This window comes from Vulpes lagopus, chromosome 6 (genome assembly GCF_018345385.1).
Source record: "Vulpes lagopus strain Blue_001 chromosome 6, ASM1834538v1, whole genome shotgun sequence".
NCBI lineage: Eukaryota > Metazoa > Chordata > Mammalia > Carnivora > Canidae > Vulpes > Vulpes lagopus.
Genome location: NC_054829.1, coordinates 69,413,014 through 69,434,231, shown reverse-complemented (window position 1 = coordinate 69,434,231; position 21,218 = coordinate 69,413,014). Strand labels below are relative to the sequence as shown.

General features: G+C 50.3%; 2 protein-coding genes across 4 annotated transcripts; one reads left to right on the top strand and one right to left on the bottom strand.

Annotated features, from left to right (window-relative positions):
* Positions 1-8,437: 8,437 nt before the first annotated feature.
* Positions 8,438-11,411, bottom strand: CBLN3 (cerebellin 3 precursor). Its single transcript, XM_041757988.1, has 3 exons — positions 10,630-11,411; positions 10,212-10,331; positions 8,438-9,902 (listed from the first exon to the last, which is right to left on the bottom strand). Exons 1-3 carry the CDS (start codon positions 10,927-10,929, stop codon positions 9,705-9,707), a joined length of 618 nt encoding a protein of 205 aa, XP_041613922.1. The 5' UTR covers positions 10,930-11,411; the 3' UTR covers positions 8,438-9,704.
* A 540-nt stretch (positions 11,412-11,951) lies between these two features.
* KHNYN (KH and NYN domain containing) lies at positions 11,952-21,022 on the top strand. Of its 3 annotated transcripts, none has more exons than XM_041759223.1 (9): positions 11,953-12,105; positions 12,337-12,590; positions 12,693-12,913; positions 13,807-14,921; positions 15,052-15,182; positions 15,268-15,364; positions 18,767-18,874; positions 19,080-19,181; positions 19,680-21,022. In XM_041759223.1, the coding sequence occupies exons 3-9, from the start codon at positions 12,713-12,715 to the stop codon at positions 19,933-19,935; spliced, it is 2,010 nt and encodes a 669-aa protein (XP_041615157.1). In that variant the 5' UTR covers positions 11,953-12,105; positions 12,337-12,590; positions 12,693-12,712; the 3' UTR covers positions 19,936-21,022. The 3 variants fall into 3 exon arrangements, with proteins under 3 accessions (XP_041615159.1, XP_041615157.1, XP_041615158.1); XM_041759224.1 differs by having other exon boundaries at positions 12,337-12,602; XM_041759225.1 differs by lacking the exon at positions 12,337-12,590 and having other exon boundaries at positions 11,952-12,105.
* Positions 21,023-21,218: the final 196 nt, after the last annotated feature.

The window sequence follows — 21,218 nt, the reverse complement described above, 5'->3', positions numbered from 1 at the left end:
CAGGTGGAACCAGGGTGGGAGGGGAGCCCAGGCCATGTACTTCCATGCCGGTGCTCTTTCCAGTTCTTGTCTTGGAAGAACTGGATGAATGAAGGCTGGCCTGAGAGAATGGCGTCAGTGCCGGCCCAGCTTAGTTGTATTGGAAACATGATAGAATTAGGTTTGGATGTTGACTCGGTGTCTGCTACTGTGTGCCTTGTTTCCTGAAGCCTCAGTTTTCCCATCTATCTGCTGCAGGGTAACGATTCCCAAGTTATGGGACGGTGAGAGGGTTACATGAAATAATCTGCCAAGAGGCTACTGTGGTGCCGAGTATGGCATAAGCATTCATCACTGTTACAGACTCCATGTTTGAGTCCCCCCAAATTCATATGTTGAAACCCTAAACCCTAGTAGGATGCTATTAGGAGGTTATTAGATATTAGAGGTATTATTAGAAGGGCCCACAGGAGATAACCAGAGTTAGTTGAGGTCATTGGGGTGGAGCCTCCATGGTGGGATTAGTGTCCTTATAAGAAGAGAAATAGGCTAGAGCTTGCTCTATCTCCACCATGTGGGGTACAGTGAGAAGACGGCCATGTGCAAGCCAGGAAGTGGGCTCTCAGCAGACCCTGGATCTGTCAGCCCCTTGATCTTGAATTTCCAGCCTCCAGGACTATGGGGAATAAATGCCTGTTGTGTAAGCCCCCTAGTCTATGGCATTTTGTAATAGCCTAAGCTGACTACACCAATTACACGCCAGCTAACATTTCTCTTCCTGCTCCTGGACTATTGCTGCTTTTGCCCTTCAGGCTCAGAGACTTTCCTAATGGTGGCCAAACTTCCCAACATTGGGACTTTGCTCCTTGCTGCCTTTTTCACCTGCCCAAACTTATTTTTTTTTAAGATTTTATTTATCTATCAATTTATTTTTAGTTCTTTATTTTTTTTTAAAGATTTTATTTATTTATCCATGAGAGACAGAGGGAGAGAGAGCCAGAGACACAGGCAGAGGGAGAAGCAGGCTCCATGCAGGGAACTCGATATGGGACTCGATCCCGGGACTCCAGGATCACGCCTGGGGCCGAAGACAGACGCCAAACTGCTGAGCCACCCAGGGATCCCCTACTTCTTTATTTTAGAGAGAGCGCGTGTGTGTGTGGCGGGGGGAGGGGAGAATCTCAAGCAGACTCCATACTGAGTGTGAAGGTTGACGTGGGGCTTCATCCTAGGACCCTGAAATCACGACCTGAGCCAAAAGCAAGAAGCAGATGCTTAACTGACTGTGCCACGCAGGTGCCCCTCACCTGCCCAAACTTCTGTTCAGCACTGGCAGGGGTATGGAGTGGCAAGAAGGAAATGTCTTCCCGGAGAACTCTGCAGTTCGTGTGTACACTGTCATTCATTATCCATGGGGCACCTACTATGTGCCAGGCCCTGTCCAGGTGTGGTGTGGGTAGCAGGTAATGAATCTCTGCCCCTTTGGTATCCACACTCAGTGAGGGTGACGATTCAACAAGCAAATACAGGGCAGTAAGAGAGAATGTGAGAGGAGCTTGTGGCTCAGGCGCCTGGGATCTCAGCGCCTCTTTAAAAAAATTATCTATTTATTTATTCCTAAGAGACACAGAGACATAGAGGGAGAAGCACGATCCTCACAGGCAGCCGGATGTGGAACTCGATCCCTGGACCAGGGTAACACCGAGTCAAAGGCAGACGCTCAACTGCTGAGCCACCCAGGCACCCCTCCTACCTGCTTTTTAAAGATTGCCCAAGAATCTTTGGGACATGCACCAGTTTTAGCTTAGCTACTAAATCCAAATGATAACAGTAACTTACAGGTACCAAGTACTTGCTTTGTGCCAGGCACTGGTCTCAGTGTTTCCAAACCCTGTGGAGTAGATACAATTATTTTTTCCATTGTACAGAGGAAGAAAATGAGGCACAGAGAAGTTAAGTCATGGAAGGTCACGGTGTGGCTACTAAGTGAGAGGCTCTTGTGCCACCATCTTAACAACTATGCTCACTGCTTCTCACGCGAGCATACTCACTTGGTTGCTAGAGTTAATCGCCTCTATCTGCCTTCAATCTGTGGCCTCCCCATCTTGCATTAATGTGTTATAGTGTCAGTTAAGATTTCTCCAATTCAGGTTGGTGCAGATTAAGACGCTTTACAAACTAAAATAGGTCCCGATTTCCCTTGGGTGGGTCTAAGAACGACTTTTTAAGATATTTATTCATTCATTCATTCATTCATTCATTCATTCATTCACAAGAGACACATCGGGGCAGAAACATAGGCAGAGGGAGAAGCAGGTTCCTCCTGGGAGCTGGACGTGGGACTCGATCCCAGACCCCACGATCATAACGTGTCTGCCAAAGGCAGACACTTAACCACTGAGCCACCCAGGTATGCGGTCGTGACAAATTTTGACTTGAAAAAATCTGAGGTGTGATGAGAAAAACAGCAATTTTGAATTGTTGCTTGGGCATTTCACTGTATGACCACCCTGCTCATGCCCAGAGGCTCGGCCATTTTCAAGGATCAGGGCTTAGAAGATGCCGCCTCCCCAAGTTCCTGCTTTGCTTTTCCTGGGACACCTATGAAAATAACCACTTAGAGTTGAGCCCACAAACATTTTAGTGACTTCTGTGCCAACCACCTTGTGAATAATAGGGGTTTATTACCCTGCTCTCTACCTTCTGCTCATTCACTCAGGACCAGGGACAGACGATTACTCTTCCCTTGCTTCATTGTGTGCCCCCTTGCCCGATTCTGGGATTTTTTTAAAAAAGATTTTTATTTCAGACATATATATATAGAGAGAGAGGGAGAGGGAGAGAATGAGTGGAGTGAGGGGAAGAGGGAGAAGCAGATTCCTGCTGATCAGGGAACCTGATGCAGGACTCGATCCTGAAACTCCAGGATTATGACCTGAGCTGAAGGTAGACACTCAATTGACTGAGCTACCCAGGCCCCCCAATTCTGGGATTTGAAAGTCATAAATCTTGTGTCTTTACTTCCTTTGTGTGTCCTGTGCTGAAATCACACCTTCAGTGAAAATGGCCCTGGGGTTTTCACTTACCTCGGGTGAGAGCTCAGACAGGGAAGGGGCTAGCTACCTGCCTAGGATGCCTATGTGGGTGGCTTGTGCCTCCTCATTCAGCAAGTCATAAGCTGCATATTTTTAATTAATACACCAGCTCCAGGTCCCCCAACAGAGGATGGTACCACTTTCCCTCAGCTAGTACCTGGTGCTACTTTGTAAGCCTCCACATTATTGGAGATGGTGAAAATGAAGCAGGAGAGTTTGCAGTGGCTGTGTTGCCAAGCATCTCAAAACCCACGCTAAGAAAGTCTTCTGAGACTCACCGCCCCCATCCCGTACAGGGCTGTGAGCAGTGAAGTTCATTTAGATAGATCACTATGGCAGTCCCAGTGTGGAGAATGGGTGGAGGGAGGTGAAACTGGAGAAAGGCTTTGGGGAGCTAGGGCATCTGAGTGGTGCAGCCCGTTAAGCATCCGACTCTTGATTTTGGCTCAGGTCATGATCTCAGGATCAGGAGATTGAGCCCTGCATCAGGCTCCACGCTGGGTGTGGAGCCTGCTTAAGATCTTCTCTCTCCCTCTCCCTCACCTAAAAAACAAAACAAAACAAAACAAAAAACAAGCAAGCAAGCTTTTGGGAAACTCTACCTGGGAGATTGGTAGTTTGAGCCAGGGTGAATGGAAAACAATGGATGGAACCCATGGGTGTACGTGATTGGCTACTGGGGAAAGGGAGAGGGAAGAAGGGAAGACAGTGGTTAGGGCTGGGTTAGGGCAACAGGGAGATTCCATTTACAGAGAATGGACACACCGAGAGGACAGATCTAGGGAGGAAAGTTGATAATTTTAGGTTGACTTTATGGTGGGATGTTCAATGTATAAGTCTGAGATTTAGGAGGGAGATGGGGTAGAGATAATGAATGTGGAAGCCATCAGCACATGGATGGGAATTCAAACTTTTGGGGATGTGTCAGGACAGAAGGGATCTTAGGGCAGAATCTTGAGGAAAACCAACATTTAAGACATGGGCAGAGGTAGAGGAGCCTGAAAAAGAAACTGGAGACCAGGTAGAGAATAGAGGGCAAGCCCAGAAGGCGTGGATAGTCAGGGAGACTGGTGCAGAGTTCTAGTAGTAGGGTGTGGTCAACAAGGGCAAATGTTAGGGAAAGCCTGAGTAACAGAAGAGACGAGGACGTGTCCATTTACTTTAGTGACATGGAAGTTGTGAGTGACCAGCAGAGAGCAGTTTAGGTGGAGCAGGAAGGCCACAGTTGACTTAAGAGGTGAGAAACTGGTGAGCATAGTTGACTCCGACTTTAAAGGGGAGGAGAGATGACGCCAACCAATTGAGGGGCATATAGAGCCAAGGATAACTATAGACCTCCACTTATTTCCATGCCCGTCTTTTTCTCTTTCAGATTTAAGATACTTGAGGCTCTTTAACAACTGCCAGGTAGGGGGAGAAAGGGAGAAGTTGCACCTGCAAGAGAGAAGTGAGGAAAAGAAGAGAGGATGTTTGGAGGAAGCAAGTTCCATGACTGGTGCATACAGATGGCTGCCCTGACAAGAAGACACACACGTCTTCTACAGAGCTAGATAGGAGAAAGCAGAGAGGAGAATGGTGAGTTTCTAGATATGGTGGTGGGAAGAGTTCCTGTTTGGGGTTTCTGCTTCTTCTGTGAAGTAGAAAGAGGGGCTGTCTGCTGCTGACAGTGAGGGCAGAGCTGGGAGGTGTAAAAGGTTTAAGGAGAGAACAGAAGTCTTCAGTTGGATGCAGAGGAGGATAAAGAGAAATACCTGGTAGAGGAAACCACAGAAGACTTGCTTGGAGGCTTGAGGGGTGGCTGGACACAATGAATTTAGATCTACAGCATATCTTTCAGTGTTGGGATTTTCTCTGCTGCAATCAGTTGCTGGGATGTGGGCACAGGGAAGTAGGATAGCTGGATTCTATTAGGATCCTTAAAGTCTGAGGAGTTTTTGAACCTGGAGAGAAACACTAACCACCATCTGTGCTTTATTTGTTGTTTATTTACCTCACATACCTACTTTAGCAAAATTGTCTAAACATTTAAACCTGATTGATATGCCCAATAAATCAAAATAGACATATTTTACAAATTAAATTATTTAAACTTTGATTGTAAACTTAAATCTTTGTATATATTTAGATAAGATCACCAGTATAATGTATTAACTGCTCTAAAAGCATGATTTTGGTAAAGCACACACATCTTACAAGGACCATGACATTTATCACACCTATACTTACACTTATCATAAAAATGTGTCTGTAGACTCAAGAGATGGACACTATTTCAGTTTAGATAGATATACAAAAAAGAACATTATCTCAGTGCAAATGAAGTTTTGTATTACTAATCAACAAATACCTGGTTGGGATCACAATCAGATCACATAAAATGACTAAAGTCTGAGCTAGTGCTTACCTTGTGTAGTGTGGAGATTTCTCAAGCCCACACTTTTTCCATGTGATTAGTGGTTTTTTTGTTTTTGTTTTTTTTTAAATTTCATTCATTCATTCATGAGAGACACAGAGAGAGGCAGAGACATAGACAGAAGGGGGATGCCTCTGTGGCTCTGGTTGAGCATCTGCCTTAGACTCAGGATGTGATCCTGGGGTCCAGGATCGAGTCCCGCATCGGGCTCCTTGCCGGGAGCCTATTTCTCCTCCCTTTTCCTGTGTCTCTGCCTCTCTCTCTCTCTCTCTCTCTGTCTCTCATGAATAAATAAAATATTAAAAAAAAAAAGACATAGGCAGAGGGAGAAACAGACTCTCTGTGGGGAGCCTGATGCGGGACTCGATCCCAGGACCCTGGGATCACGACCTGAGCCAAAGGCAGTTGCTCAACCACTGAACCACCCGGGTGTCCCTCCATGTGATTAGTGTGTTGTAGCTGGATGCCTTTCCTTTAGATGATTCCATCTAAAAGTTTAATGACTAGGATATTCCAAAAATGTCCATGCCCTGATCTCTGGAAACTTGAATTATGTTTCACAGTAAAAGGGACATTTTCATATGTAATTGAGGTTAAAATAGGGAGACTATCCCGGATTATCTAGGTGAGCCCAATCTAATCACATGATCACATAAAATCAGAGAACGTTCTCCACTGAAGTCAGAGACGTGGATAGGACAGGGAAATTCAAAGTGTACAAAGGACTTGGCCCAACACCGTTGGCTCAAAGATGGTGGGTACCAGGGACCTTAGTCCTCTGGCCATAAGGAACTAAACTGTAAATGAGCTTGAAAGTGGGTTCTTCCCCTTCAGCAAGGAAGGCAGCCCTTGCTTTTGACCTTATGAAACCGCAAGTAGAGAATCCAGTCATACTCTGCTGGACTTCTGACCTACAGAAAACTGTGAGATAATTGCTACGTGTTGTGTTAAGCAGCTAATGTGTGGGTGATTTGTTACACAGCAATGGAAAAACAATACAACGTCATTGTCATTATTTACAAATTTATGTAGCCCATTTGCACTTTCAAAAACATCTAGTTGTTTTCCCCTCAATATGCAGTTTCTTCTTCTTCCTCATTATAAAACTCCTGATGAAAAAAAAAAAAACAAAAAAACAAAAACAAAAACAAAAAAAACCCCAAAACCTCCTGATGTTCAGCTGAGCATGGCTGCCTGGAATAGACTCTACTTCCTAGCCTGTCTTTCTAGCCTGGTGTGGCCAGATGTGACTAAATTCTAGGCAGTGAGAGGGATACACCTTTCAGAAGGCTTCTATAAAGGAGAGTGGTGTGCCCTTTCTTCCTTCCTCCTTCCTGGGGGGCTGGAAGGCTGATGTAATGGCTGGAGTGCAAGGAATCATCTTGGGCCATGAGACAGCATGCTAAAGATGGTAAAACGGCAAGAAGGGAAACTCAGCTGTGATCATCATAAACTGCGAGCCAGCCCTAGACTCTTTATTTGCAAATTCTTCTATGTGAGACAGAAACAATCCTTCTTGGTTAAGCCGTTATTATTTTGCGTTTACTGTTACTGCAATCTCATTGTAATTAGTATTGTACTATAGAGGCTCCCTTTCCCAGGAGATGATGGGTCAAGTTTGAGCTATGACCAGTTATCTTTTGGATGTTTGGCTAATTCATCATCTTGCAACACACTGTTGGACTCCCTTTCTTCCTAGTTGTAATATATGACCAGATGGTGCCAATCAGTCTTCTTCATTCTTGATACAGTTCCAACTTTCTCTGGAATTACTCACAGCTCTATGTTTACCCCTTGCTACTTAAACAGATAAGAGAAATGAGTGTGCCTTATGAAGAGATAAAATACCTACTATATTTATACTCTTCTACTTATCAGAATTAACTAAAAATACACTATTTGTTCTTTTCCACTTGGTATATTAACTATCTTTTTGCACACTTTATAGTGATTTTTTCTTTTTGAATATCGCTAGAGTATGGATTTTAAAAATTCACTTGTTCCAATTAATTATATTATTTCCTTTATTTTTTATTTTTTAAGATTTTATTTATTTATTTGAGAGAGAGAGTGCATGCGAGCTCAAGCAGGGTTGGGGCAGAAGGAGGGGAAGAGGGCAGGAGCAGACTCCCCATAGAGTGGGGAGCCTGAGGTGGGGCTTGATCCCAGGAACCCGACACCATGACCTGAGCTGAAGGCAGGAGCATACCCAACTGAGCCACCCAGGCACCCCTATTATTTTCTTTTGATGATCAAATTGTCACAACATGTCAGGTGGGAGCATTTTAAAACGGATTCCTGTCTTTTCAGCTCTCCCTTATATAGTTTAAAAAGTATGCTTGCTTTCTGTCATTGACATATTCCTTTTTTCTTTTTAAGATTTTATTTATTTATTCATGAGAGAGAGAGAGAGAGAGTGAGAGAGAGAGAGAGAGAGAGAGTGAGAGAGAGAGAAGGGAGACCAAGGCAGGGAGAAGCAGGCTCCCCATGGAGCTGAGAGCCTGATGCGGGGCTCCATCCCAGGACCCTGGGATCACAATCTGAGCTGAAAGCAGATGCTAAATGGATTGAGCCACCGAGGCACCCTAACAACATATTCCAAACCTAGAGTTATTTAAGACATGGAACTATTCTCCAAGGAACACGGAGTTCTTTTTATTCATTTGTTTGCTTGCTTATTAAAGATTTTTAGTTTTAAGTAATCTCTACACCCAATGTGGGGTATGAACCTACAACCCTGAGATCAAGGATCCTATGTTCCACTGACGGAGCCAGCCAGGAGCTCTGCCCCCTGAGTTATTTTAAGGGTGAATAATATTTGAGGTGCTAAGATCTAGGTGCTAAGAATGCATATCAGATTTTTCCTGATGTTGTTTCCAGGCTGCTTTAGCGACAACATTTGAGAGAATTATTTCTTTTGAAAACCACAAATTCACATTGGTATTTCCTATTTAATGCAAGCATTACTAATTTCCTTTTTTATTTGACTTGAATATGCAAGTTTACATTTATCTTCTCAACAACATACCTGCTTGTATCCTGTAACCCCTGATCCAAATTGTAATGGCATCTTGTCTCTTCAGTGATCCCGCAGTTTCCCATTGACCATCATTCTCTAGTTGCTTTACTGATAGGTTCATCCATACTGGGAGAATGGGACAGCGTGGTAAGACAGAGAAATTTTATAATACTGGCAGGAGAGCATTTGAAGGGATGAGTCACATCCAAGATGGTGGGAAGTTTAAGAAGGAGGACAAGGCAGCACAAATCAGGAGAAAGAAGAGAGTCTGAGGGATAGTCTGGAGCAGGTACAGTGAAGGTACCTGAAAGAGCTGGGAGAACGGAGGTGGCTGTCAGCGTATGGAGTGGCTTAAATTCAGATCACAAAGGTGGAGCAGTTCTGGGTGGTGGCCTTGTCACTGACATGTTCCATGCCTGGAGATCTACACTTGCTCATGTATGACTTTCTACCCCTACCCCCAGCTGTCTAAGGAAGCTCAGTACACCCACTCTTGGCTAGAGCAAACATACACACCCCATGTCGTGGATGGGGAGGGGAGGGCCAGAGTCCATCTGGAACCTAGAACAGATAGATACCTGGCTTCACTGCCTGCTGGCTGCCCCAATGTCAATGAAACACGTATACTGTGTTCAGGCTGGGCACAAGCTCTTCCTGCCCCACTGGCCACAGGCTCTGGGCCACTCTGTGGCCCTCCCCACTCTTCTGCTGCCTTAGCCCAATGGTGCTGGCTCAGCTTCTGATTGTGCTGGCCAAGATCTGTGATGCTTGGCACACCTCATAGGAAGGAGCCTGCAGGCTACACTGAGGCTGGTCCATCTGGGCCCCTGTGGGGGCCTGTCAGGCTCACCTGTGCCACCTGTCCCCAAATAGCACTGAGCAGAAAGCTGGGGGTGGAGGAACAGGAAGAGCAGAGTCTGCAAAGTAGCACAGGCCTCCCTACCTGCCAAAGCCTGCAGGCACAAAGAGATGCAGTGGGAGCCTGGGGGTGGGAGGGGAGGTAAGAGGGGCCAGGTCCCCAGACACCACAGCTCTAGTCTTCACCTTGGGTGTTAGGCACAGGGTCCCATGCAAGAAGGTTGAATATAGGCAGTCAGAGGGAACCTCTCTTCTTCCCCAAAGATGCTGCTTTAGGGGCAGGAGAGGACAGAAGTCAGAGGTCAGGGGTTAGATTCTGGTCCTTGAAAGGCTTGAACCTTTAGAGTGGGAAAATGAGGAAGCCAGAGAAGCTTGAATATTTCCAGCCACCCAGTAGGTTCCCCCGACGCAGGCGCAGGGACACCCGGTCCCCGGGGTCCAGGGGCAGTAACACGGAGCTTGTGGCTGCCTCTCGAGTCACATCAGGGTCGTTGGCAAAGGCTGAGATGACAGGCCATGTGTTCAGCATCAGGCTCACCTGGGGAGGTGAGTCCAGTTAGCTCTTCCCCGCAGCCCTCTTCCCAAGACCCCACTTTCCCAAGGGCTTCTTCTTTTCTCCAGTTCCCAAGGGCTCAGTGCAATCTGGTAGGAGGGCTGAGAGGTGGTCACTGTTGGACTCTACTTCCTCCACCCTCGCTGCTAGCCTGGCCCTTTCCTCCCTTGTTCCTGCCCGCTTCCTCCCCACCCCATCAATGGAGGGTCTACCTATGAGTCAGCTGGACTCCACTTATTCCCCCTCCCTCTCCTCCCCTCCTGACCCACGACAGGGCCCCAGCACACAGGTCACCTGGACAGTTTGGCGGTTGTACACCTTCACCACATGGAACCGGAAGCTATAGACACCACGGACAGGGGCCACGAAGGAGCCTGAGGCGCGGTCAAAGCCACCACCCTCATTTACCAGGACCTGTGGGAAGCAGACTTTGCTGAGTAGGGTTCAGGAAACCACTGGGTTGTGGGGTGGGGCAGTGAGTAAGGAAAAGAAAGGGTGGCAAGGAGATAAGAACAGGGAGGAATGCACAGATTCAAACGAAATAGTGAGAAAGGACAAGGTGGGATGTGGGTGGGAGTGTAGGGAAGGGAGCCAGGCAGTAGGGTTGAGGGGCAGCTGGTTGCAGAAGGGGGCTTTTCCTTAAGAGCAAAGTGGTTTTGGGCGGTGGATTCCAGGTCCTTATAGGTTGTCTGGACAAGGGCAAGGGGATTACCTGGTCAAAGTAGATGGCTCCACTGGTGCCATTGCTGATCTCTCCTGCTGGCTCATGGTGGTGGCTGCGGACTGCAGCAAATGCCACTCTTCCGGGGGGTGCCTCTCCCAGGGCTGCTCCCCCAGGCCCTCCTGCAGCTGCTCGGCCAGGCTCACAGACCACCAGACACTCGCCCTCCAGCAGGACAGGCTCTGCCCCCTCTTGGGCCCATCCACACCCTAAGGTCAGGAGCATCAGTGCCAAGGGCACCCTGGGGCTGAGTAGGAGACCTGGTAACCAGTGTCGCTTTGCTCCCAGCATGGCTGAGGGGCTCTGTGACCCACAAATCCTCTTGTCTCCTGCCCCTTCTTGCTGTTCCTTTCAGTTCCCACTTCCCTCAGACTCTCTCTACCTTAGCTCCGCCCCTCAGCCCTCTCTCTGGGTCTCAGTGTTCCCTGGGCTCAGCATCTCTCTCCATACCTCTCTGTGCCCCACGACTCTGTCTGTCCTGCTTCTCTCTCCTGCTGTCACTGCAGTTCCCTCCTCCTTGGCAGGGTATGAAGTGACAGCAGCAGTTGGGCTCTAGGAGGGAGAGGAGGGATGAAGCAGCCATGCAGGAGGGCTACAGCCAGAGCCCAGGGCAGCCCTTCTGGAGGGCACTGAAGGCTGCAAGAGAGAACAAGAGAGAACTTGCTACGCATCTAACAGTGTACATGTGCCTACGAGAATGTGTGTGTGAGTGTGCACGTGTGCACAAGACAGCCCTACAGCCCCTTCTTTCTCCTTGTTCCTCCGGTCTTCAAAATCCCTCACTAGTCAACAGCCCTCTGCGTGGCCCCTTTCTGTGGCTGGAAGAAAGTGGGCGCCCTTGTCTCTTCCCTACAACTGTCTGGGTGGAAAGTGCTTGGGCCAACGGTATCCGTATCTTGTGACCGTGGGCCAGTCTCTTTCTCTCTTTGGTCTTCCACGTCTTCATCTGAGGGTACAGGATTAGGCCCTTTAAGGCCCTCTTCGCCTCCAGCTCTCAACGAGTGGTTCTTTTCTCCGAATGCACGAGAAACCGGCCTGACAGGCAGAGGCGAGCCCCTCAGGCAGGCTGGGAGGTGGAGCCCGAGGGAACTGCGGGCGAGTGGGCGGGGCGGGGCCGGAGCAGGGGGCGGGGCCGGAGCAGGGGGCGGGGCGGGGCCGGGGGCGGGGCGGGGCCGGGGGCGGGGCCGGAGCCGGGGGCGGGGGGGGCGGAGCCCGGAGGCTGGCGCGCGCTAGGGCCTGGAGCCGGCCCGGGGCGGGGGGCGGGGGGGTGGGTCTGGCTGACTCCACCCCGGGCCAGGAAGTGACTCAAAAAGCTGTTCGCGAGGCGAAGACCGGTCCCCGTTGGGGGAGGACTCCGGGAGGGCCCGCCCAGATCCTGCCGCGTCCCGCCCTTCTCCGCGGGGCCTGCAGGCACCGGGCGGCGCCGGCGGGACCGAGGCCCGAGGCCCGAGCGGGCGGCCGAGCCGGGTAGGCGCGCTCTCGCCGCGCCGGGGCCCCGGGAGCCGAGCCCGCCGCCCCAGGGCCGAGCGGCCGGGGGGAGGGGCGGCCGGGGGCGGCGGCTGTGGGCGGGCCCGGAGCGCCACCGAGACGGGCTGCGGGCCGCGGAGGGAGGGGGAGGCGGGAGGGGCTAGAGCCCTGGAAATGGCAGACCGGGGGCTCCGGAGGACTTGCCAAGTCAAGCCCCAGATCCGTCCGTAGGAGGCCGCGCCGGACCCGGAGACTGCAGAGACCCCGAGGAGAGGAACAGTTTTGTCGTCTGTGCACTTCTGGCCTCCGGACCGAGCTGGAGCCCCCCACTCTTCCCGCTTGGGGCTGTGGTCAGCCTTTTCCAAAGGCCAGATGCCCATCCCTAGTAGGCAGCCTTGTGTGCTCAAGACTTCCTCTCCGGAGAGAAGACTCGGTTCTGGATAATCTGACATTCCCTTCCTAGACGGACCCAGGTTGTTTACTAGGTTGGTGACTAGGTGCGACCTGTTGATAGCTGGTGTAGGCCGGGAGAGCAAAATTTGGTCTGAGGGGACGAGGAGGCACTGAGCTGGCTTCCCTCCTTCCAGGGCCGGGTGGCCAAGCAGCCATGCCTACCTGGGGGGCCGGCTCCCCGTCCCCGGATCGCTTTGCCGTGTCTGCGGAGGCTGAGGACAAGGTGCGGGAGCAGCAACACTACGTGGAGCGTATCTTCAGCGTGGGGATGAGTGTCCTACCGAAGGACTGTCCCGAGAACCCTCACATCTGGCTGCAGCTGGAGGGCCCCAAGGAGAACGCCAGCAGAGCCAAGGTGAACACCCCTCTCTGACCCTTCGGGGAACAATGACTCCCTCCCCTACACAGAGCCAGAGGAGAGGAGGGGCTGCTGGGGAGGATATCTCCACTCCTTGGTTGTCTTACTGGCAACCTCAGTGGCTCTGAGCTTTGAGGGACTTTGCAAATCTGTATTTATCTGGAGTTTTGGTCTCATTTCAGCCGTGTTGAGCCAGGTTCTGCCAAGACTTAGACAGGTGATTCCACTCAAATCAGCTGTGCTGTTTGGGAGATTGGAGATAATCCAGTTGGGCAAGCAGGCCCTACCAAGGAATTCACTGGGGGATGGGAGGCCAGGCCACATTGCTTCCTTCCACCAGAGGTTCCAGTACAGCTCCACCACCTACCAGCCCTGTGGGGGCGTCTCCCATTTCCTTATCTATGAAATGTGAATAATAGCAATGTCCACCTCATTAGGCTTACTGTGAACGGGGTAAAGCATGAGTTCAGCAAAAGTTAGCAATGACAATCATTATGGTGGAAATAAACAATACATATATGCATAAATATTTAGAGAGACAGCCTCGTTAATTATATTCAGTTAACTATAATAGTATCTCAAATTGAGTCAAGTTTTAGTATATGTGCTGCCGAAGCGAGCACTTGAGTCAAGTTTTAAATGGAAGTATGAACCATAGACTATCAGCTAAAAATGAAAAGTAGATTCTTGATCCCTTTTTTAATCCTTACCTTTTTCAGGATCTGTGGGGCTCCATTGCTTTGTCCAGGCTTCCTGGAACTTGGTTGGGGGCGGGGGTGCAATGGGCTTAAAGAGGCTACTGGGCCATGTAGAATTCCAGTAATCTCCTTTTTTCCTTTCGTTCTCCCCCCCCCCCCCCCCCCCCCCCCACTCCTCCATTGCTCCCCTAGGAATTCCTGAAGGGTCTTTGCAGCCCGGAGCTGCAGGATGAAGTCCACTACCCACCCAAATTGCACTGCATCTTCCTGGGAGCCCAGGGCTTCTTCCTTGACTGTCTGGTCTGGAGCACAACAGCTCACCTGGTGCCAGGGCCGCCCGGCTCGCTGATGGTCAGTGGCCTGACCGAGGCTTTTGTCATGGCTCAGAGCAGAGTGGAGGAGCTGGTGGAGCGGCTGAGCTGGGACTTTCGGCCAGGGCGAGCCCCTGGAGCCTCTCAGGGTGCTGGCGTGCTGAGAGACTTCTCTGCCCTGCTGCAGCCCTGTGGGGATGCCCACAGAGAGGCCCTGCTACAGCTGCCCCCGGCTGTCCAGGAGGAATTGTTGAGCCTGGTGCGGGAGGCATCCAGGGGGCAGGGGCCCCATGCACCACCCCTCTGGGATAGGGCGAGCCCAGGCCCACTGGGTGCTCAGTACCAGGGAGTCAGAGCTCCCTCGAGTGAAGGCAGGGAGTCCGTGGACCCTGGACCTATGGGGTGGCGAGAGTCAAAAGGAGAGAGACATGTTATGGAGAAGGAGGGAGGGAAGCAGGGTCCTCCCAGGGCGATGGATTTGGGGTGGAAGGAGCTGCCTGGGGAAGGGGCCTGGGAGAAAGAAGGGGCTTTCAGATCACAGTCAGAAGGAGGAGTGCCAGGACAGGTAGGACCCCTGGCAGCAAAGGCCCTCGGGCAAGAGGGGATGCCTCAGGACAGAGGAAGTTCGTTCTGTGTCCAGGGTGAGCCTTCTGGTGCCCAGGGCCCCTATCAGCGGGCAGCTCAGCCCCGGGGAGCCTCCCTCCTCCAGCGGCTACACAATGGGAGAGCCTCACCCCCAAGGGTGCCTAGCCCTCCGCCCGCACCCGAACCCCCATGGCACTGTGGGGACCGAGGAGACAGGGGAGACAAGCAGCAGGTGGTGGCTCGAGGTCGTGGGTCTCCATGGAAACGAGGCACTCGCGGGGGCAACTTGGTGACTGGCACTCAGCGTTTCCAGGAGGCCCTGCAGGACCCTTTCACCCTGTGCCTCGCCAATGTCCCTGGCCAGCCGGACCTCCGTCACATTGTCATCGATGGCAGCAATGTGGCCATGGTGTGAGTACCCCGGTGGGCCTGAGGATCCTGGGGAGGGGGAAATGCTACGAGCAGTGTTGCTGACCTTGGGGACATGGGCCGAGAGGCCCCTGCTCTGGGGCCCTAGAGTGCTGACCCCTTCCCACCGCAGGCATGGCCTCCAGCACTACTTCTCCAGCCGCGGCATTGCCATTGCTGTGCAGTACTTCTGGGACCGGGGTCACCGTGACATAACTGTCTTTGTGCCTCAGTGGCGCTTCAGTAAGGATGCCAAGGTCAGAGGTGAGTTGGGCCTGATCTTTTGTAACCTGGGAGAGGCCCCGCTTCAGCTTGAGGATAACCCCGTTGTGCTCCTCTGTTTCTCTAGAGGGCCACTTCCTGCAAAAGCTGTACTCGCTCAGTCTGCTCTCCCTCACTCCCTCCCGAGTCATGGATGGCAAGAGGATCTCCTCCTATGACGATAGGTACTTGCTTCTCTCCTGGCCCCAGTCTTGAGATTCAAGGCCCCTCCCACGGTGGGGGCCTGGGGGAGAGACAGAAGCTCCTGTCTGTGCTGTGTCTAAGCCTCGGTAACGGGAAAATGGCCAGTTATTCCTCCGTGTGCCTGTAGGAATGGGCTGGTAAACCTGCCCTGCAGGCGCGATGAGGCAGGTGGTAGACAACTGTGTTGGCCCATTCATTCATTTTTCATTCATCAAACTGAGTGATGTCTTGTATTTATGTTAGCTGGTGACGTAAGTAACTGACAGGTACCTTCTTACAACACAGATTTCCAAACATGAAGAGAAATTCCACAACATTCTGGCAGCACCAGCGTAAACGTTCAAAATCACAAGTCAAATGAAGAGACACAAGCCATGCATGCTAAGACTGTACAAAACATGTTCTAATAGAAAGATCACTGGACTTAGACTTCCTAAGACTTAGATCGTAGGAAGATCTGAATTTGAGCCCCATATTGTACTATTCAATGGCTTGGCCTGTGGACACCAGTCTCTTAGTGGGCTAACTTTTTTATCTCTGGGTCCTCTTCATGCAGTCACCCTCCTTGTGAATATCAAAAGGAGCAAGCCAAAGAGCTTGCCTCACTCAAGGTGCTAGGCAAAGGTAGAGTGATATTTCTTTCTTTCTTTCTCTTTCTTTCTTTCTTTCTTTCTTTCTTTCTTTCTTTCTTTCTTTCTTTCTTTCTTCTTCCTTCCTTCCTTCCTTCCTTCCTTCCTTCCTTCCTTCCTTCCTTCTTTCTTTCTTTCTTTCTTTCTTTCTTTCTTTCTTTCTTTCTTTCTTTTTTTTAAAGAGTACAGTGATAATTCTTAACTCTTCACTTACCAATCAAGTGTGGTAGTGAGTTGCATCTCATACAGAATTAGAGATACAGGGTAAGAGAGTTTACTTTCTTGACCAAGGTTGTTACGTGGCAAAGGAAAAGTGAGAACTTAAAGATGTCAAATTGTTTAAATGAAAAATACAGGGCACATTCCCTCCGCTGGGTACACACCCAGTGTGGGGAATGAGCAGAATTTAAAGATTTTATTTGTTTATTTTAGAGATAGGGAGAGTGGGGAGTTGGGGGGGTAGGGTGGGGGAGCAGAGGGAGAGGGAGAAGACTCCATGCTGAGTGCAGAGCCTGATGCGGGGCTCTGTCCCATGACCCTGAGATCATGACCTGAGCCGAAATCAAGAGTTGGACACTTAGCCGACTGAGGTAGGCACCCCAGACATGGGCAGATTTTAAAACCTAATTAACAAGTTAAAATCTTTTACAACTACAAGTTCTTTATTCTCTAGGATTTTCAGTGTTAAAGAAGAGACTAGTTTTCAAACTGTAGTGATGATGTATTTTATCATTTTTGAATACTTAACTTTTTCTCCCTAACAAGCAAATGGTATTCTATAAAAAGGCAGTTCACTTTCTCCCACTGCTCTTCTGTTTTATGTCTAGATTTCACAGATTATCCAAGATATGGAACCTTTCCACACCAGCACTGACACAGAATTGAAACTGAAGAGCGAGTCAGTTATAATGAATTTTAAAGGCACGTGTCTGTACAGTTATGTAGGTCCCAGTAGGCAGACAGCACAATGTGAATTTGGAATTTTGTCTGGTTACAATGGGTAACACAGTGGTGCGTGGCATAGGCTCACTGAAAGAGTACTGCTGAGCAACAGATGAAATAACACGATAGCAAAATACCCTTAACCTGCAAATGCCTTTTGTATATTGTACGATACCATGTACATTTATATGTCATGTCCTTCATTTGTTTCCCAGACAGAAACTCAGAACCAGACATCTGTTACCCTGAATCCTGATCACTAGTCTCCTGTATGCCACACTATCTTTCAAATACCACCTGCTCACTTAGCAGCTAGCATAGGCACATGGCCAGCAGCAGGAGGTGGGGATGCTGGGAATTAGGGAGGGCCTGATCATCGACTTCAGAGCCCACACAAACCCTGAACCAAACACAGTGGCAACTTGGAGGACATAGAGCACCCCTTCTGGTTTTGTGGGAAGAGAGGGATTGTTTTTGTTGATTGACGACAACAATCATCATTGATGATTGTTGATTGATGGACTGGATTCTTTTTTTTTTTTTTTTTTAATTTTTTTTAATTTTTTTTATTTATTTATTTATGATAGTCACAGAGAGAGAGAGAGGCAGAGACACAGGCGGAGGGAGAAGCAGGCTCCATGCACCGGGAGCCCGATGTGGGATTCGATCCCAGGTCTCCAGGATCGCGCCCCGGGCCAAAGGCAGGCGCCAAACCGCTGCGCCACCCAGGGATCCCTCTTTTTTTTTTTTTTTTTTTTTTTTTTTAAGATTTTAATTTATTCATGAGAGACAGAGGCAGAGGGAGAAGTAGGCTCCCTGTGGGGAGCCTGATGTGGAACTCGATCCCAGGACCCCACCCCGGGATCATGCCCTGAGGCAAAGGCAGATACTCAAGTACTGAGCCACCCAGGTGCCCCCATCTTTTGGTTTCTGAACGTGTTAAAAAAAAAACAAAGACCCCCATCCACTGCCTCATAAGTCCTATCCCAGTTTTGTGGAATTAGAATTACTAAAGCGGGGTCTAGGCATCTCTCCCTGGATGATTTAAGAGCTCCCTGGATGATTCTGTTCATCAGTGAGGTTAGGGAAACCCCTCCAGATAGAGGGAATAGTTTGAGAAACATGGTAGCAGTCAGCACAGGACATGTTTGGAGAACGGGGTGTTATCTGATCATTGATCTTGGCAGAGTTGAGAGTACATTAGGAATATCAGGAGAGAAAAGGCTGTAAGGGTGGCTCCAGCTAGGTTCTAGAAGGCCTCAGCTTCCAGGCCTGGGCATGTGGACTTTGTTCGGCAAATAAAGGGCAAGCAGGGCAGAGGTTTGTTTAGGGGAAGTCAGGAAAGACTGGAGGGTGGTAAATGGTTGGGGTCAGGGGACCCCCTTCTCAGGAGACTCTGCAGTGTCTCAGCTGCAGTGTTTAAATAGCTCTGAGTAATGGTAGGAATGGAGAAGAAGGGTAGAGTGGAAGGCTTTTCAGAGGGAGAACATGATGGACTTGTGACTGACTGGTGGGGCAGAGTGGAAGACAGAGCTGGGGCCAGATCTCATTGTCTCTCACTAATGAGGCACAAAGTGTTGGGTGGAGGATTGCGGTGGGTGGAGGGGATGCCATCGGGACACAACACTGGATTCGTCTTTGTTTCCTCTTTAACCTGTGGCACCCGAGTCTGGCAGTCACGTGGTGGTTGGGTCAAGGTGAGGTGGGAGGGGGCAGATCTCCATCCTCAGAAGTAGGTTATGGGAGCTGATAATATTCTTTGGGGTTGGGCCCTTGGAGAATCCCAAATGGCTGCTGTGATTTTTGAGACAGGTTCATGGTGAAGCTGGCTGAAGAGACCGATGGGGTCATTGTTTCCAATGATCAGTTCCGGGACCTTGCGGAGGAGTCTGAGAAGTGGATGGCCATCATCAGGGAGCGGTGAGGGAGCCCTCCCCTGAGGACAGGGCGCATAGTCAGATCTTTCTCTAAACCGGTTCTGCTCTGCCACTGGGTGAAGACTGGGAAGGGGCTCGATATTATCTGGAAGGATGGTGGCCAGTAGACGGCTGGTGGTGCTGGTGGCAGCTGTCTGGGAGGCTCATAAGGGCCCCTCTGTGATCATACACTGTCTCTCTGCACCCAGCCTGCTGCCCTTCACTTTTGTGGGAAACCTCTTCATGGTTCCTGATGACCCATTAGGGCGAAATGGCCCCACGCTGGATGAGTTCCTGAAGAAGCCAGTCAGGTAATGCCCCAGGTTCTCCTAGGCAGCCCCCAGCCCTGGCTCTCTGTCTGCAGGTTCCTTGCAGACCTGGAGACTTGGAGGCAGTGTGACTTCATCTGGGCCACTAATTCTGTAGTGGTTCCAATTGCCGTGGGCTTGGCCTTTAACCGCTTTTCAGGAAATCCTCATGTAGGCCCTCTTGGCTGGGAGGGAAGCTTCCCCTAATCTGTAGTTTTGGTGGATTATTTGGAAGAGGGTTGCTTTTACTTACAGTCAGTTGAATATAGCACACCGTCTCCTGGACCATTAAGTAAGCAATCAATGTTTTAGACTAGAGCTAGATCCTAATAGTGACAGGGCTTCCCTTCAGTGGAGAAGTGGGTTGATACTGCCACTCAGTGGTCAGCCGGGGGAACTTCAGGTGTTTTGGTGTCCCCAGCCCCTGCTCCCAAGCCAGGAATCGCCCAGCTGAGCCCTTCAGGATGCTCATCCGCTCTTGTTCCCTCTGCTTCTTCCCAGGGCACAGGGGGCTTCTAAGGCTCAGCATCCTTCCAGGGGCTTCACAGATCACGGTCATCAGCAGCAGCAAGGGAGAGAGGAGGAGGAAAAAGGCAGTGGTGGTATTCGCAAGACCCGGGAGACAGAGCGGCTCCGGCGTCAGCTGCTGGAGGTGTTTTGGGGCCAGGACCACAAGGTGGACTTCATCCTGCAGCGGGAGCCATACTGCCGGGACATCAACCAGCTCTCAGAGGCCTTGCTGAGCCTCAACTTTTGAGCCTCACCTGCCCGAGTGGCTGCCACCCCATCAGCTCTAGCCTGGCCCAGCTCAGCTCTTTCTGTGAGGGTCCTTGTGCTGCTCAGACCCTGACCTAGACTCACTCGGAGTTGGTGTGACTTGATTTCATCTTGAGTTGGGACCTCAGATAGCTCTCAGGAGGTTCTGCTCAGCCTTAACTTGTTGACCTTGCCGTACAGAGTTTCTGTAGGGAGTGGGGGCCCACTGGGAAGAGCAGGTCCTGGAGATGGGGACCACCAGCTCCTCCTTCAGACTGAATTTGGAATGGAGGCTGAGGTGGGTAGCGAACGAAGAGCAGGTGGCAAGGAAGCTAAGCCTTTCCTTCCCCTGGCTGTGGCTCTGGATGGCCACGGGGACAGGTTTCTTCCCAGGCCTGGCTGGGCTCCTGCGTGCATTGAATGGGATGCTGGGCCCCAGGGAGGGTAGTGTTATGGGGTCTGGGTCACAGTGGGGCACCAGGGAGCTGGTGGAGAAGGCAGAGGGAGGGAGACTTGGTTTCCGGTCTCAGCTATGTCTGTCTGTGACCTTGATGGAGCTGCTTGGCCTTTACTTCTGCCTGTAAATCAGGGGTAGAAGTGGCGGCTGGGAAGAGAAATAACATAGAAGAAAGCTCCTTGGAGGAAAGGTACTTGCATCAAGTCTCAGGTGTGTCTGTCTGTGGCTGTACAGGCTACCTAACCAAAACCTCTTTCCCAGAGCTGAGGATCCTCTGTCCCCAGGGCCCAGGCCCTAGATTTTAACACTGCGTCCTCAGTATAACGTGCCCTATAATGGCTGCGTCCCTTTTGGGCAATCCCCCAAATCCACATTTACAAAACGGTTAATTAGGGGTGACTGTTTGCATTACCAAAATACTCTCAGGGTACCTATAAATGGCAGCTCTCCTGTTGCATTCAAGTGTTTACAGATGAATGAATGTGTCAGAAAGTCCCTGGTTAGATGCACTTGCTGAAGTGTTGAGTGTTCACCAAACTGATGAAGCCATGCTCTGCAATGACAATGTTAATGTGATCTGACCCCAGCATTTTCTTTACAGAACACATGTTCCATAAACTGAGCCCCACTTCTCCTTTGTGTGTGTGTGTGTTTGGGGGTGGGAGGGCTTATAGAGGTATATGGAGATGAACCAATTATCTGGAAAGTGAAAACCAAAGTATCCCAAGTTGGAAGGTACCTGACTGGCCACCAGATCAACCACTGTCACAGAAGGACTTTGCCTCTCCATCCTGATTCCTACATCCTGTCCTTTATCTGCTTAAAGT